Genomic DNA, 15,524 nt, shown 5'->3' with positions numbered 1-15,524 from the left:
ATGAGAATCGCAGCCTTCAACTTGCTTGTCTCCCTGCCCAGCGACAAACTCAGCAGCGCTCAGACACCAGACAGCTATTAACACAATGCGGCTGTATCCGGACAACGACAGGGCAGTTTGGATTCAGTTGACTTTTGTTGTTTGTTCTCAGTGTTAATACCAGGGGCTCTATTTTCATAAATCAATGGCGCAGGCGGCGTGGATACCGATTTTTTTTTTGGTCATTTCATGGTCAGAGGCACACAGTGCACCTCCATTGCTGTGGTGCGTTCAATCAAATCACCTCTGTTCTTTGTCTTCAGAAAACGGGGAGCTCTGTGCCGCGCTGCTCCGACAATTTAGTAATTGAGGGGAGCAGTTGGGAGCAGTTCTGCCACAAAAGCTGCTCAAAAAAAGGAAGCTGATGTCCTTTAGCGAGAGGAGCAGAATCACCACAACAGCTCCTTATTTAAAGCAAATGATGTTAAATTATCTTGGGAGGACAGTCAAGTTCACAGCCAGTCAGTGAAATAATAAATGACTGCAGATGAGAAGAAAGTCTGCGTACACGGGGAAGAAAATCTTGATTCAGCAGGTCAAAGACTTGCCAACAGAGAGCCGTAAAATTCCTTTAGAGAGCAGAAATGATTGCCTACAAATGTAGCTGCGACTATTAATCGATTAATTGCTTAGCTGCTAACTATTCAATCAGTCGCCAACCAACTATTTTTATAATTGATTAGTCAGTTTGATTGTGAATATTTTCTGCTCCTCTATGACAGTAATCTGAATATCTTTGAGTTGGGGGACAAAACAAGACATTTAAGGATGTCTTCCAGGGCTTTGAGAAACACTGATTGACATTTTACAGAACAAACAACCTGTCCATTAATCGAGAAAAAAAAGCAACAATGAAAGTAACCGTTAGTTCCAGCATATCTCTCACATTTTAGCTTTGAATCATATCCAGACCCTGAAAATATGTCCTTTTAGTCCGTAGTAAAATCTGCCTCTGCACTGTCGGCATTATTATAGTTAAAGATGCCAATTATCAAATCCTAAATTTAGTCAACAAAATCTAATAATTTGCTCATTATTTCAAAGCCGTGGACATTCATTCACATATTTTTGAGACATCCTGCTAACAAACTAACTAAAAGGGGTGAAATCATGTTGACATCAGAGTGATAATGCAACATTACCGAGTAATTACAGCCCAGTGCTTTGAGTTCAGTGTTCAGAGTTAGTATTAGAAAATCTCTCTTGGAAAAACTAACAACTAAATCCAACTTGACCCTGCCAGTCTAAAAAACTGAAAGTGGATTCTCTAAATGGCACGTTACTTAAATACAAACTGTATTAAATAGACACATTTTGGTCAAATTTAACTAATCTAGTTAAAGCTTTCCTCCTACATCCTCTTCCCTCCGTGTCACTGGGCATGATACACAGTCAGCTTAACCCCTGCCTGTGTCACTCTCCCTGGTAGAGACTCCTCAGATCAGAAATGAATTCTTTATGCTGATCCCGGAACAAGGCTGTGCTGCATTTGTCACAGCCACTTTCTTCCACTTTAACTCAAAGCTGTTTGGTATGGCTGGAGCTTTGCACACTGCAGAGATGTGACAGGGGACTGTTGGAAAGCTCAGGCTGTATGCTCTGTCTATATCTGAGGAATAGGGAGTGAACTGCTGCGTTCACTGTGCAATGTATACACACAGCTCTTTTGTAGATTTAATTCAAAATGATACTTAGATTACCGCATTTTTGTCGATTCACGCTGTGAAATTAAAAAATGCGAGGTGTTAACTAGGACATATTTGCTTATTTCGCTCCTTTCTGTTGATCAAACATTGATGATTTTCTTTATTTTAATAGAAGAGATAATGATGGGTCTTTCAGGCTACAGCCTAACACAAATGAGAGGTTTGTGGAGGTGCCCAGAGAGGCTTAGCTATGCGTTGGCTGTTGAGTCTGGCATGTGTTCTGGCACTGTGCGCGTATTCTCAACAGGACTCTGGTGGATTAGTGTCCATTTGGACAACAGAGTGGTCCGCAGCTTGGGGTGACATTCAACTTCAGCAGGCCAGCAGCTCACACACTGATCATGAAGTTTAGCCTTGCTGTTTATTGTCACTGATGTATGGTAAATGTCATCTAATTGTTATGTTTGGAGAGTCACGAAGATGATGGGCGTGATGAGCAGGACGGGAAAAGATGTTTTATTTTTCCGTCCTCGAGGATCAGTGTGTGTGTGTGTGTGTGTGAAATGAAGCGGTGGCCGTGCTGCAGTGTGGTGGGTCAGTGGATCACGGGGTATAGCGGTGGGCTTTGGGGCGGCGGGGACGGCAGCCCTTTTTTTGCGTTTGATCCCGGTCGGGGTACATCCATGCTCACAGGGCGACTGCTGTGGTCCATCTGGTGGAGGTTTTAATCACACACCCCCCAGCACTCACTCACACACACACACGCAAACACTATACTCACACAAAGCACAAAGGGCTTCCCACTTGAGATTCTTTCGACTGCTACTCCCTTTCAGACCTTATTATTTCCATTATTTATTTCAGTCGTGTCTACAGTCATGTATCTCCCTGCAGAAATGTTTTCTTCCTTTGCAGAATCTCCGACTCAGACCTCAGGTGGAAAAAATGTGAGTCTCTGAAACACCACCTGCCATCTTTAATGACGTTTAAAGCCTCATCAAAAACCCCACACACTATCAGATCTCCATAAACGGCTGCTCCGCTATAGCTTTTGATGAGGAATAACCTTTTGGAAATGAAACGCATCCAGAGTGTTTCACAGGGCTGGCCTACGGTACAGTGGACCAAAAACATGCCCGAGCTGCACAAATCCAGCTCTCCAAATGTCACTTCATGCTTAACCGCCCTTTCTCATGCTTGAGGAAAAGCGAGTGGGCAATGCACAACAAGAAAAACTCCACCAGGCTTCAGTTTAAATGCCTACATGCTTAGAGACATGTTTCAATTATTTTGAAACATTAAGCTGATTGAGAAGAAGAAATCCTTAGCAAACATCTCTAGAAATAATTTTCCACTTTGAAAATAACAACACAAACAAAGAGGTTAATGACATTATTCCTCCCACAGAAGTTGTATAAATTAGCTCACTTTACGGTCTCTAATGTACAGCTCAAGATAGACCTGCTGTTAGGATTCATTTATTATTAAAGGGAGTAAAGGGTTAGCAGATAATGATGATGCTGTTGTTGCATACCCCCATGTAGAGGAACCATTTACCGTTAGCCTCCCCTTGGACGAAAATAACTGTCGTATTTTCATCAATTTCCAATATCTTATCTTGATTTAGCTCGTCCTTCATCAACAGCCTCCTTACTTAAGATAATCAATTAAAAAAAATCTATCACACATTTCAAAGCGACTTTTTTCTACACAGACAGTATACACAGGCCTCCCGGGTAATAGCTACTGTAACTTGAATGGTCACTCCTCCCCGGCACTAATGCACAGGTCAGCCGTACATCATTTATTCATGGTGACAGCAGATACTTTGCCTCATCCTCGGCAATTAGCGAATCAATAAAAAGGCATCGGCTTTGAAACTATCAATTCTGAGAGGACCAAAAAAAAAGTGTTGTTCATCAACATGCCAGGATCCTCGCCGCAGACAATCACTCAAGTATCGGCGAGCGTTTGTCAGCTCAGCATCAACAGGCGCTGAGCTGTCAACGACAAAGCACATTTCCTCACATCGCTGCTCTTAAAATGACCGGAGTCCTCACCTACAAAATGGGTGACTGTTCTGTGTAATATCTCAAATTGGGGGTCTAATCTATAAATGTCATTTTTTGAAAGGAGACAGTTTACTGTTCTTTTCGTCAGAAGATGTGTGTGTGTCTTTTGTGAAGGAGATGACTGAGCTGAAGCTATCTGAGCAAGATTATCAGACAGGTCGGTAAAGGCCTCGCACTGGCTAATACCTCTTTTATCAGAGTTTATACGGCTGACATATCTACAGTACGATTCAATATCACTGTCAGTTTTATAATTAATTCACTAAATCTGCATGATCCAACGCACACCTCGGGCTGCTGTTTAAAGCATGGAACGTTATGTCAACCTAATATGACATTAGATTTAACCCAAAACTTTTCTGTTGCTCCATCCTAAATATGTGTTCGCAACTAAAAAAAAAAAGGATTACGAGGAACTCACCAAATCTGAAAACACAATAGTACTTTCTCTCCAGCCCTGTCTGTTTCATTATTCTCTCTTTATTTATCCTCTTAAGCTGAATGAAATAACGGCAACTGGATGTGAAAACATTGTCCGAGAGAGGCAACAAATTTGTCTCTGAAATTAAATGGCTTCCTCCATCAAGCAAAAAGAGCAGCCCTGGGATTTTTTTCCTTTTTTGAATTAAAGAATAAAAATGAACAGCAGGAAGTGAGATTATTTTGTTTATTCAACCTATTGAACTGCACAAATGTAGCCACTGACTTGAGGTAAATCCCCAGAAGAATTCACAGGCCCACCACTGATATATAATCCACTGCTACATAAACTGTGATAATTGTGTGTGCATGCATGCTTTTGCATTATGGCTGACGCTAACACGATTGTGTTTTCCTATTTTTTCCATTTTTATTACCTCAAGGTCCTTGTTTGTATTTTTTAGCACATAATTATAGTTCTCTTTCCATGTGAATTAAAAGAAACCTGCGTTTGTTTTTTTTCTTACCAGATTATAATTGAAAACATCCAGCTGTTTTATTGCTGCATTTATCAGAAAACGTAAATAGCTTAGATTCAGTTATGTTAATCCGTGTATTAAAAGAGCTGTCGATCAGTGTGGGAATAATAGCAGGTTCAAATCTTCTGCTGTGGTTCTTGGTGGCGGGGGCGACCCTTTTGTTTACGTTTGGATTATGGGTTGTGCTCTTCGCCCACCTCTGTAATAATTACGCAGTGTTTGTGTTTGTTAAAGTGACACGATCATTTTGTTACTAGACACGTTCAACAGCGCACCGACGGCTCAGAAACCCTGGGTCCCTGCCACTGCTGTTCTCTTGGTGAAATTACAGGTCATTACTTCCAGGCCAAAGTATCTGAACGCAGAAAGGTGACCTTTGCTTGGGCGTGGGCGCTCGTGTTGCTGCAGGGGCTTTTTCTGTTGTTAGACTATTGTTTATGGATCACATCCACATCTCCAGCCTTTTTTCTGCGTCTATGAAATGTAGGTAATGATCAAGAACATGGCGATTTAAGATGAAAAACACACTAAAAGGTACCCTGCGGACACGCTAAATTGCCGGGTTAGGTGTGAACAAAAAACACAAACAAAAAAAAAAAGTCTGACAGAGAGAAAGAGACAGAAAGGCAGTGAGAAGAAAGAGAGAGAGTTCACTTAGCCTTACAGTGTGTGAGTGTGTGTGTGTGTGCATGTATGTGCATGAGCCTGCAGACACCTGCTCCATTCTGCAGTGATGGCTCCCAGCGGGACACAGGCTCAGCTGCTGATCTCTAGGCCCTCCCTGCAGCACTGGTAGCCAGCACACACACACACACACACACACATACACTAGCTCTTCCAACGAATCTGAACCCTTCAGAACACCCTCGCAGTGTCTCTCAGCTTCTCTGTGTTCCCCGTAACTGACACACCACATGTGCTCATATCAAGAGCAAACATGACATGTCGTACACACACACACACACACACACACACACAGACACACACACACACACACACACACAATGTTGCATGTAAATTCGATGACACGATGCGGCCATAACTCGCTCCTCTCTGATATTATGCTATAGGGAGGACATGGCTGACTAGCACGTCTTTTTTTTCTACTACCCTATAGCTAAAAAAGCTTTACTGAACGAAACGCTACATCAAACCTCCATGTTATGTGCTGCTGTAATCGCAGTTAAAAGGAGAAGGATCAAATAGTATAAAGGATATATTTTGGCTGTTTCTTGTTTGCACATTTTTATCTTTTTATCACTTAATGCTGCATGTTAGTAAAATAAAAAAATCATTTTTGTCAGTCCTGCATTAATCAACCACATTGTACCTGAGGCATGATTGTATTTGTTGACGCACACATCTCCATCTCTCTGTTTCTCTCACTATGAGCGTCTTTTTTCCCTCTGTGGCGTCGTTCGGCAGGGTTGTCGAGCATAAATGAACTAATTTCCAGGATATAGAGAACGCTGCAATCAAGGAAAGGGGAAGTGCAGCAAGCGGCAGATGGAAGGAGCTAATCATTGTTATGAAATAGAGATGACCTCTAACTATCTCCTGGCTGCTGATGTACCGTGGCTACACACATGTTTCCCAGCCTCTGTGCCACGTAAACCCCCCTCGCTCCTTCATCCTCCTCTGCCTGTTTGTTGTTGTGGCGATGATGAACCTCTTCAGGCGGGGTCTGAAATGCAACCCTCGTTTTTTTTTTTTTTTAATGTTGAAACAGAAAAGATTGGAGTTGTCAAACAAAGCCTAGTGTCACATAGAGAACGGCAGCTGCCTGCAGTGGGTAATCAGTGGAGCTTTCTACAAATTAACAGCATTCAGCTCTGAAGCACGGCGCACTGCAGGTTTTTAGATGTGGGCTTTTGAAAATTAGATCTCAGTGACTGAAATACAGAATCATTTGCAATTCAGTTTTTGCTCACATGTTTGTTTGTTTTTTGTTTTTTTTCAGAATTGATTTGCTTTGTTAAAAGTGACATGACTTAGATCGCCTGGTCATCCGAATGCTGTAAAGTAATACTGTGAATGCCCATTTTAAACAGAGGAATATCAGTCTAAATTTCGTTAATCGCATGCTGAATCTCTCCTTCCTGTGTCTGGGTTCTGATGGGCTCAGGATTTAATTCTTTGAATGCTCTTTTAAACACACTGCCTCACAGCTTTGAAGATTCTTGACTGCACGCACACAAACAGACACACAGAGGCAAGGCATGTAGCACAAACACACACACACACACACTTATGCCCTTAACAAACTGAACACACACTGTTGCCAGAGAAGTGATGGTAAACTTTGCTGCAGGTGTATACTGTGAAAACCATTTAGCTATTTATTCTTAATATTTCTAAAACAATGGTGCATTAAATGAAAGTACACTGTAGTGTCTTATTTTGAAAGGTAATGGTTTAACACAGAGCGATTAATAGATAAACTGTTTTTCTAAAACAATACATTTTCTTCATTATCTTCATACGGGGCCGGTATAGAATTATATTTCCGTCTGATATCAGCGTACATGAAAAATGCGATGCTGCTTTTTAAGCTTTACACACCAAAGCCACCAGAATCTTCCAGCACATTTATCTAATGTATGCAAATGATCTTGCTGTGCTTAATGAAGGCACCATTAATCACTATAACGATGGTCTTTTTCAACCAGGGTAATCATGCACACGCACACATATACACACATTTTCAAACGCATACACACGCTCACTCGCCCACACACACACACACACACACACACACAAAGAAATATGCCTCATCACCAGCAACACATTAATGACAAATGCGCAAAAATCACAAAATTCAACCACTACCAAACCATTTGACCAGAAATGTAACTATGTATGACAAGGACCTCATAGTCACTCAGTTATTACTATCAATGTTTTTGAATTTATTTGGTTCCCGTCCTTTTTTTGGTCATCTTGCTGGTTAAGTAATTACCCCAAATTCTGTTATTCCATCTAATAAGGTGCTGAAAAGATGCATCAAAATATGTTAACACGTCAATCATATTTCTATAATAAATTCAGCTAATTAGTTCCACTAGTTTCAACAAATAATTTATGGTCCAGCAGCTTTATGCAAACAGCAGATAACACTTGTGAGTCTAAACGGGCAGTGGAAAACACAGCAATTTTTATGTGCCGCTTTATAATAACAACAAAACACTGGACAGGCGTCTTTGAACTCGTGTAAGAATTCAAAGCAAAAAAAAAAAACACTGAAAAACATTTTTGAAGCCCAACTCCTAACGGACGTATTTCACCGCTTATCCTCGCCCGTGCATTTGCATACAGTTGACGGAAACCCCTGGGTACAGTCAGCAGCATGACAGTGGGTTATGAAGGCTTCCGGGAGGCTCTGGGGTGTGGATCTGAGCCAGTTTGAAGGGGAGCCGAACCAATGAAGAGCCCACAGCGGATTAGACACCCACAGCTTCATGTCGCTTTAATGCGGCGAGTCAGGGATTTTCTTACAACGCTTTTGCCTAAACGCTCAGGGTTTTCTCATGCCCCTTTTTCTCTCTCATTCACTTCCCCTTGAAGTAATCTTTTCTATGTAAATGGCAGAGTAATGTTGTCTCCGGTGCAAAACAACCCATCTATCTACAGCATGCCTGCTTCCTCTGTTAATGTGACTTGTCAGATGTTTATTGGAATTGAATTGGATTGATAGTTACGATCAAATGTCATTGGAAATCTGTCATCTTAAATAACTGCACAGTACATCTCCTTAGGCTGTTGAGAAAATAATCCTTCTTTTGCAGGGATTTTATATGAAGTTCAAAACGGTAGAACAATAGGTGTGCTGCTGCTAATTCCTATTTATTAATTCACTACGAAAGTTAATTCATCAAGGCACAAATACAAACATTAAACGCTAATACTGCAGACGCTGACAGAATTCACAAAATGCAACAAACAAAATATATTACCCACACAAACACACGCTCACACATGCATGCACACACAAACACCTCAAATTCCCTTGATAACAGTCTGACTGGCAGAGGCTAAAGACAGAGTAGGCGTCCGTAATTGAACAAACATAACAATGTAAATATTTACTAATACTATCCATTGGGGATACAGGCAGAATCCCACAATTGATTTGCTCTCTTTCTGCCCTTTTGCTCTTTTCCTCACACACACTCTCACACACAGATTCACAAGTACTACCAATCTCTTCTTTTTTCCCCCCTGTTTCTTTTCTTGCCATTATGCCTGCCTGTGTTCATTAAAGAGATGGAGATATATTGGTCTGTCTATCCTCTTACCAGGGGTGACCTGTAGCCCATCTGGGCTGGCGATGACGGGAGATCCCTGGGAAATAGCGGCGAGCGCGTCTCGGGGACGGAGCCCACGCCACTGGCTGCTAGTCCCGAGAGCTGCCCGTACCTCGCCATCATCTTGAGATGCTGCTCACAGAACACACACACTCACGCACAGGCACAGGGGGAGAGGGGAGGAGAGAGAGAGAGAGAGAGAGGAAAAAAGAGAGAGAGAGAGAGAGAGAGAGAGAGGGAAGCGGGTGTGAGAGAAGGGAAGGAGAACAGATAACAGCAGGTAGGAAGGACGGTGAGAATGGTAAAGGACAGAAGAGGGAGTGGGGGTGAGGAGGGGGGTGGGAGGGAGGGGGGAACACATGAAGAAAGAGGAGGTAGAGGGGGATTACAGAACACTTTGCTCTCACACAAATGCATGTGTGAACACACACACACACATACAGGCATACACACACTCACACTTACAGATGTACTGTACGTGCACATGAAGGCACACATACAATTTTAGCCCCAGGTGGGCAATTTCACAAGCAAGCCTGTGTTGGATGGGTTTGATAGCTACCTTGGTGTTACAATAGGGGGATATAAAGTCTAGGCACTAGCTCTCCATTTAATATTACAAACCAGGGTGAATGTGAGAAGCGTAGCAGTCCCTTTTTCTCCATACAGACTATCATACCCAGGAAATATAATAGCTGCTGTTATTAATCAACCCCTCTGTCTTCTGGCTATGAGCACACAGAAGTGCACAGACACGCACATGCACGGACATACAGGAACACACATGACAGAATGGTTGGCAGCAGACAAACACAGGTGAGGTGTGGAGGAAAGAAGCAAATCCAAATCTCTTTACCTCATTGCTCAACAAAGCGGCGTTGAGTGTTCGGCTTATTTCGAACATGTTCAGATATCGGTGCTTTTTTGTCGCTCTGTCCGTTTTATTTTCAGATTCTCTTCAGTTCTTTGCTCCCCCTTTCTTTCTCGTGGTTATGGTTGGGAGTCAGTCCCCGGAAAAAACACAAAAAAAGAAAGAAAGAAAAAATTAAATCAATTGGAAAAAAGAGGGGGGATAAAAAAGAAAAAATCCTCTTTAATTTTCAGATTTTTGGAGTTGTGATTTTTCGGCGCTCTGTTTTGTCTTGCTGATGCACCTCTGCTGGCTGTGGCTGTAGTGGTGGCGTTTGTGCCCAGGGTCTCCGCACACGTCTAAGGAGTCAATATGCTGTTTTTTTTTTTTTTTTTAAATCTCCCCAGAGTCAGCACATTAAAACAGGCAGTCAGGCAGTCGGTGGGTCGGGCTGGCGGGCTGGCTGGCTCCCTTATCTGTCCCCCGCACACTGGCTCACACAATACGCTCCGATCCTCACACTGCTCGCTAGCAGATTAGCCTGTCCCACAACATAGCACTTAGTTTAAACTCCCCTCCCTTTTGCTCTCTCTCTCTCTCTCTGTATCACTCCCTCTGGCTCTCTCCTTTGCTCTCCCTCCCTCTCTCGCTCTATCTCTCTCACTCCATCTCTCTCCGCATCACTCTCTCTCTCTCTCTCTTTCTCTCTCTCTCTCCCCCCATTGCTCACGCATTGATGCAGCTACAGTTCGCTGTGCTACCACAAGGTGGGAAGACTGTTCTAGCAACAGCGACACCATCGCCGCCACATCCCTTCCTCTCCGTGCCACTCCTATCTTTTACATTTTCTTCCCTTCTCCTCTTTTCATGTGAAGCATGGTGAAGCACTCGTAGTAGCTCTCACTCTCTGTCCACATCAAACAGGGATAAATGGATCGGTTAGAGGTGCGAGGGCTAATATTGTTCGGTCCTGTTATCTAATTAAGGCTCCTACAAAAACAGGTTGTGGATTCAAGTGAGGAAAAGGACTATCACAGACTTTTTTGGAAGGAAATAATTCAGCACTTCCTTGGAGGTGTTTTTGTGACGGGTACACATAACGTAATGGAATTAAATAAAAGCTGTACACTCTCAAGAGACCTCAAGGGAGTGGAAATGAATGGTACCTCTCAGTAATAGGCAGCGAGGGAAAGAGTGAGGGCTGGGCTGATGTGAGCATCAAGGTCAGGTGGTTGTCCTTTTCCTCAGCAGGGTGTGGCACAGAGATGACGAAGCAGCCAGTCACAGGCATGGCAGGAGATCCCAACTACGGAACAAATAAACAAGGGGGGAAAAAAAGATTAGGGAGACTTGTGCCAAGGATATGATTCACTACATTCTTGGTTTCAGTCGATAACACCTGAGAGATTTCAGAGTATGACTCACAGTGTACTGTAGCTGCCTCTAGAGTATGTCATAAAGGCAAATTGTTTGTGAAATGTTAGCCTTAGGGTTCGGAGAAAATAACGGAAAAGAAAACATTCTATAAAAATGATGCAGACAGAGTGATCGGTATCAGTGTCATCTACACTAATGCTAATCTTAGTGGAGTCTTATTTGGCGTGGCAAAGGATTTATTCTCAGTGCTTTGAATGTGCTTTTTGCTGTCTTGGATCAGAGTGGGGAGAGCGGCCAGTTAATAGCAGCCTATTGACACTGGACCATCTGTTTAGGTGGACGCTGTCCAGCGTAGCTGAGAGGGAGGGAGAAAGAGGGAAAGAGAGACAGAGGAAGTGACAGATAAAGAGAGAGACGAGGGTGACGATCAACGGATGATAAAGGGGTAACGGCAAGGTACGAAGCAGAGGAAGTGTTAGCAGACTGTTAATTTTAACGGTTTATGTAAAACAGCTAAACAAAAAAATATGTAGAGACACTCACACTTGGATGAGGCTGGTAACATATTGGTTGCATGTTTTAAATTATCACATTTTCTCTTTACATTTTCATCATCAGCTGGATTTTATGAAAGTATCATCAATGAAATCTCTGTGTTATGGCACTGTTGTACTGTCTTGGCTTCAATTCGTTTTTTTTTTTTCCTTCAGAAGAGGGCTGCTAGCCACATCCCTGTTCTGTAAAGCCCGCGGTCTCTGGGGACGGCTGGTCCGGCAGAGCCCGCGGGGGGAGCTGTCAGTTGAATCATCCAGAGTGAGGGCTGATTCCTCAGTCAGCTGCCTCTCAAGCCTTCCTCTCTGACCAAGCCTCACTCCCCTGAGCCCCCTGATTGCTGTCACCATAGTGATTCTCTGTGTACTGCCGGCTGGTCTCTGCAACCCCCCCTTCCCCTCCAAACCCCCACCCTGCCTCTCACAACCACCCGTCGCCAACTCGCTGCCACTTGTGTTTTGATTTTTGCATGACTTCCTCCTTCATTGATGATGGACTATATGTGTTGAAGTCCTTAGCTGGCCAGAGTAAAAAGGGTTTCCCTGTACCTGCTGAAGTACAGACACAAAAACACAGATTCACTCCCTCAGCGCCACACACAAAAACACACATTAAGCTTCAGGCTGGAAACATAAACATGTCTTTTTTTCCCCTTCTTTCAGTTATGGTACTGAGCTACAAGCGCTGACTTGTTTGATCATTTTACAGTTTAGAAGATGAAGTATCGTTCAGAGAGAGTGCAAAGCTTGGCTTTAAAAATACCTTTGCTGCACAAAAGCTACTGTTTCCCCAAGGGGGGCTCTTCTATGTTCTGCATGGGATTGTGAAGGTGCGCTGTCCTCCAGTCACTCGCCACTCACGCTTAAAATAGCCACAAACTCTTAATGTTACTGTAGATTGTGTATGAAACAATGACAGGGATGTCTACATGTGAAGCACATTCATATGTTCAGAAATCATGAGAGGTCAAAAATGTTTTGATAAGCACGTAAAAATACACTCTCCTGAGAGATAATTAAAATTTAAGAGACCACGGTGTGGACTTTTCTTCTCTTTCATGTTTTTCTGTTTTCCAGTGATGGATGTGTTCATTAAATCATTGCTGCACTTTGCGAACATCATGACAAGAAACATACCACATTCATGTAGAGTGGAACTTCGAGGGGGTTATTGTTGAAAGTGTTACTATTTTTTCTCCTTCTTCAGACATGTTTTAAAGGAGGACACACCAATATATAGAATATGAAGCTTGAAAGGAAAAGGAAAGCCATCGAGAAAAAAGACATCATGCGGCTCAGTGCTTTGCAGTAATGAGCTCCTATACATTTTATCATTAAGGCATAACAGACTCAAATCTGGCATTTCGCCTCATATTCCAATATAGGACACTGCGTAATTTTTAACACAGTGCATGTAATATATTACATCTAATTATCTGTGTTAAGTAGATTTAATTATACGTGTATTTTTTCGAAAATGTCACCTCCTTTAATTCATTGAGATTCAGGGGCCGAAATGAAATATGATATTCATTATTGTGTTTTCATTAGTGTATAATAATCTGAAACTACGAAGTCATGTGTTTTCATTGCCTTAGAATGGAGAGCCAATGTCACATCCCTTCCAGTGGACCACCATGGGACCTTATTTTCCCGCTTGAATTGTGCCATGAATTACACATATAATGTTACTCCATTTAAAAGACTGTGAAAATACGCAATTATAAAGACTACACAGCCAACAGTCGTGTTAGTGACGCCACCTCGATGAATGGTCACCAAACCCTGTAACTTAAACACTGTAGAATTGGTCCTGCATATTAGAAGGTCGCAGAACTGATGAACTACTCTTTCACATGATTGCAGACGTCAATATAGCCAGTTTTATTGTGATTTCTACCTTTCTTCGTACTTTCATTTGTACCGAGATCGTGTCTGTGTTGGTGCTGGTAAAGTATTTTGAGCGAAACAATATAGTTCACTGAGCGGTTTCACAGAAAACTACATGATATTTTACTATCTTTACGACAAACAGCAACTTTATTGACTTAAAAAATCATCCTTTTAATTCACAAACATCTTATGCCTGGTTCATGGCACAATCCAAGCAGGATCAAAATGACTTTGTCTCTAATCCATTGATTACTTTTTTCCGAAATAAGGTCCCATGAGGTCCACCAAAAGGAGCGTGACTTCGGCTCTCTATGAGCATTTTATATGTACAGGGGGAGTGGATCCTCTTCCACCATGTTGCACAGCCATGTTTTTACAGTAGCACATAAAAAACAAAGGCTGGCTCGAGAGACAGCCTTTTGTTTTTCGCATTTACAGCGGCCGCTATAGGGAAGGGTGAGACGAGGGGTGTTCAGCTGATTGCAATCTGCAACCTTACCGCTAGATGTCACTAAATCTTACACACTGGAACCTATCGCACCTTTAATCAGTATCACAGTTTGAGAAATAGACTTTTGTCATGTTATGTATTGTTAGTTGTACCTGTAATAATTCATGTTTCATGAAAAATGTTACTCAATTCTGTCACGAGCCAACAACTGAGTGTGAGTTTCAGCCAGAAGATCAGGTTACAAACACTATCTCGAATTGTGTCAGAGACAAGCCAGGATCTTGCGGTAAATTCAGCTATTCCTGTGCAGTCTCTCTATTTGATAAGAGCTGAGAAACAAGGGAAACATGTAGCGTATCTAATTCATTCTTCTCATGCTCCATAATTCAATTTCAATCTCCCTCTTGAAAATGAATGATTGTACCACCATAGAGCTCTTTAATTGGCATAGTGTTAAAGGAATGACATAGCATGGAGGACAGCTATTCAATTTTCAATTTTAACGAAATATTACACAGCAGCTCTGTATTCTCTTCCTGTCATCTGAGAAATAATCAGCCCGACCTATCTACTCAGCGGCCTGTTGATGCTTGCCATCAAATACAGATCACACACAGAGAGAAAAATCATTGCCCTCTCCCTGGTCTTATTCATTTGGTCCTGTTACACACAGCTTATAACCTGAAAATTAGCAGCAGCCTGTGTGCCTCTTGCTCCAGGAGTTGTGCGGCTGCTCATTTGATGTACTTAATCAGGTGCAGCCTTTGTAATGGGAAAGGAATAGGGCCAGGCTTGATTGGCCTTGATGACATCTATGCTCCAATTGTCTAGAAAACCTCCAGCTTTAATCAATCTGCAGGATAATTCAGAATCCCTGGCTGCTGCCTGCAATGATTGGCTTTTTTCTCTGAAAATACCATTAAAAATGCAGGTATGGCTGCTATAAAGCTGAGGCGTGTACAATAAACTGATTACAGTTTACAGGCAGCGTAATGGGAGTCATTTCTAGTTTAGTGTTGCCTGCAGAATGTCAATGTCAAATGTATGCTAGTTTTTAAACTGGTATACAAGTTTCCCCCTCATTATACTTGATTATAACTAAAATTTCAGTACATTTTTGGAAATGTTTGTGAAATCCGGCTTTCAGGCACATACAAAATCAGAGCAGTAGTTTAAAGTTTTTCTGAGCCACACCGACAGATTGAGGACTTGTGTGCACTCACATCCAAGTGCAGAACTCATCAATATCAACACCTGCTGTTATTCTGGTATTTTAGTGCATATACGTGGCTCAGCTTACCTGTATCCCACTGCACATGTGAACTGCTGCCTCGTACGTGTGCAGCGCTGTACTGATGGAGATGATGACAGCGCCTCTCCCG

General features: G+C 42.3%; 1 protein-coding gene across 1 annotated transcript in view; it reads right to left on the bottom strand.

Annotated features, from left to right (window-relative positions):
* elavl4 (ELAV like neuron-specific RNA binding protein 4) overlaps positions 1–15,522 on the bottom strand; it is an 84,542-nt gene extending 69,020 nt beyond the window's left edge. The window contains 3 exon segments of the mRNA XM_084355479.1: positions 11,037–11,041; positions 11,044–11,176; positions 15,443–15,522. Of these exon segments, the coding sequence (XP_084211605.1) occupies positions 11,037–11,041; positions 11,044–11,176; positions 15,443–15,460 (156 nt within the window). The 5' untranslated portion in view covers positions 15,461–15,522.
* Positions 15,523–15,524: the final 2 nt, after the last annotated feature.

The sequence above is a fragment of the Pagrus pagrus genome (genome assembly GCF_965226575.1).
Source record: "Pagrus pagrus genome assembly, chromosome: 6".
In the NCBI taxonomy this organism is placed as follows: Eukaryota; Metazoa; Chordata; class Actinopteri; order Spariformes; family Sparidae; genus Pagrus; species Pagrus pagrus.
This window is presented reverse-complemented; position numbering and strand designations above follow the sequence as displayed.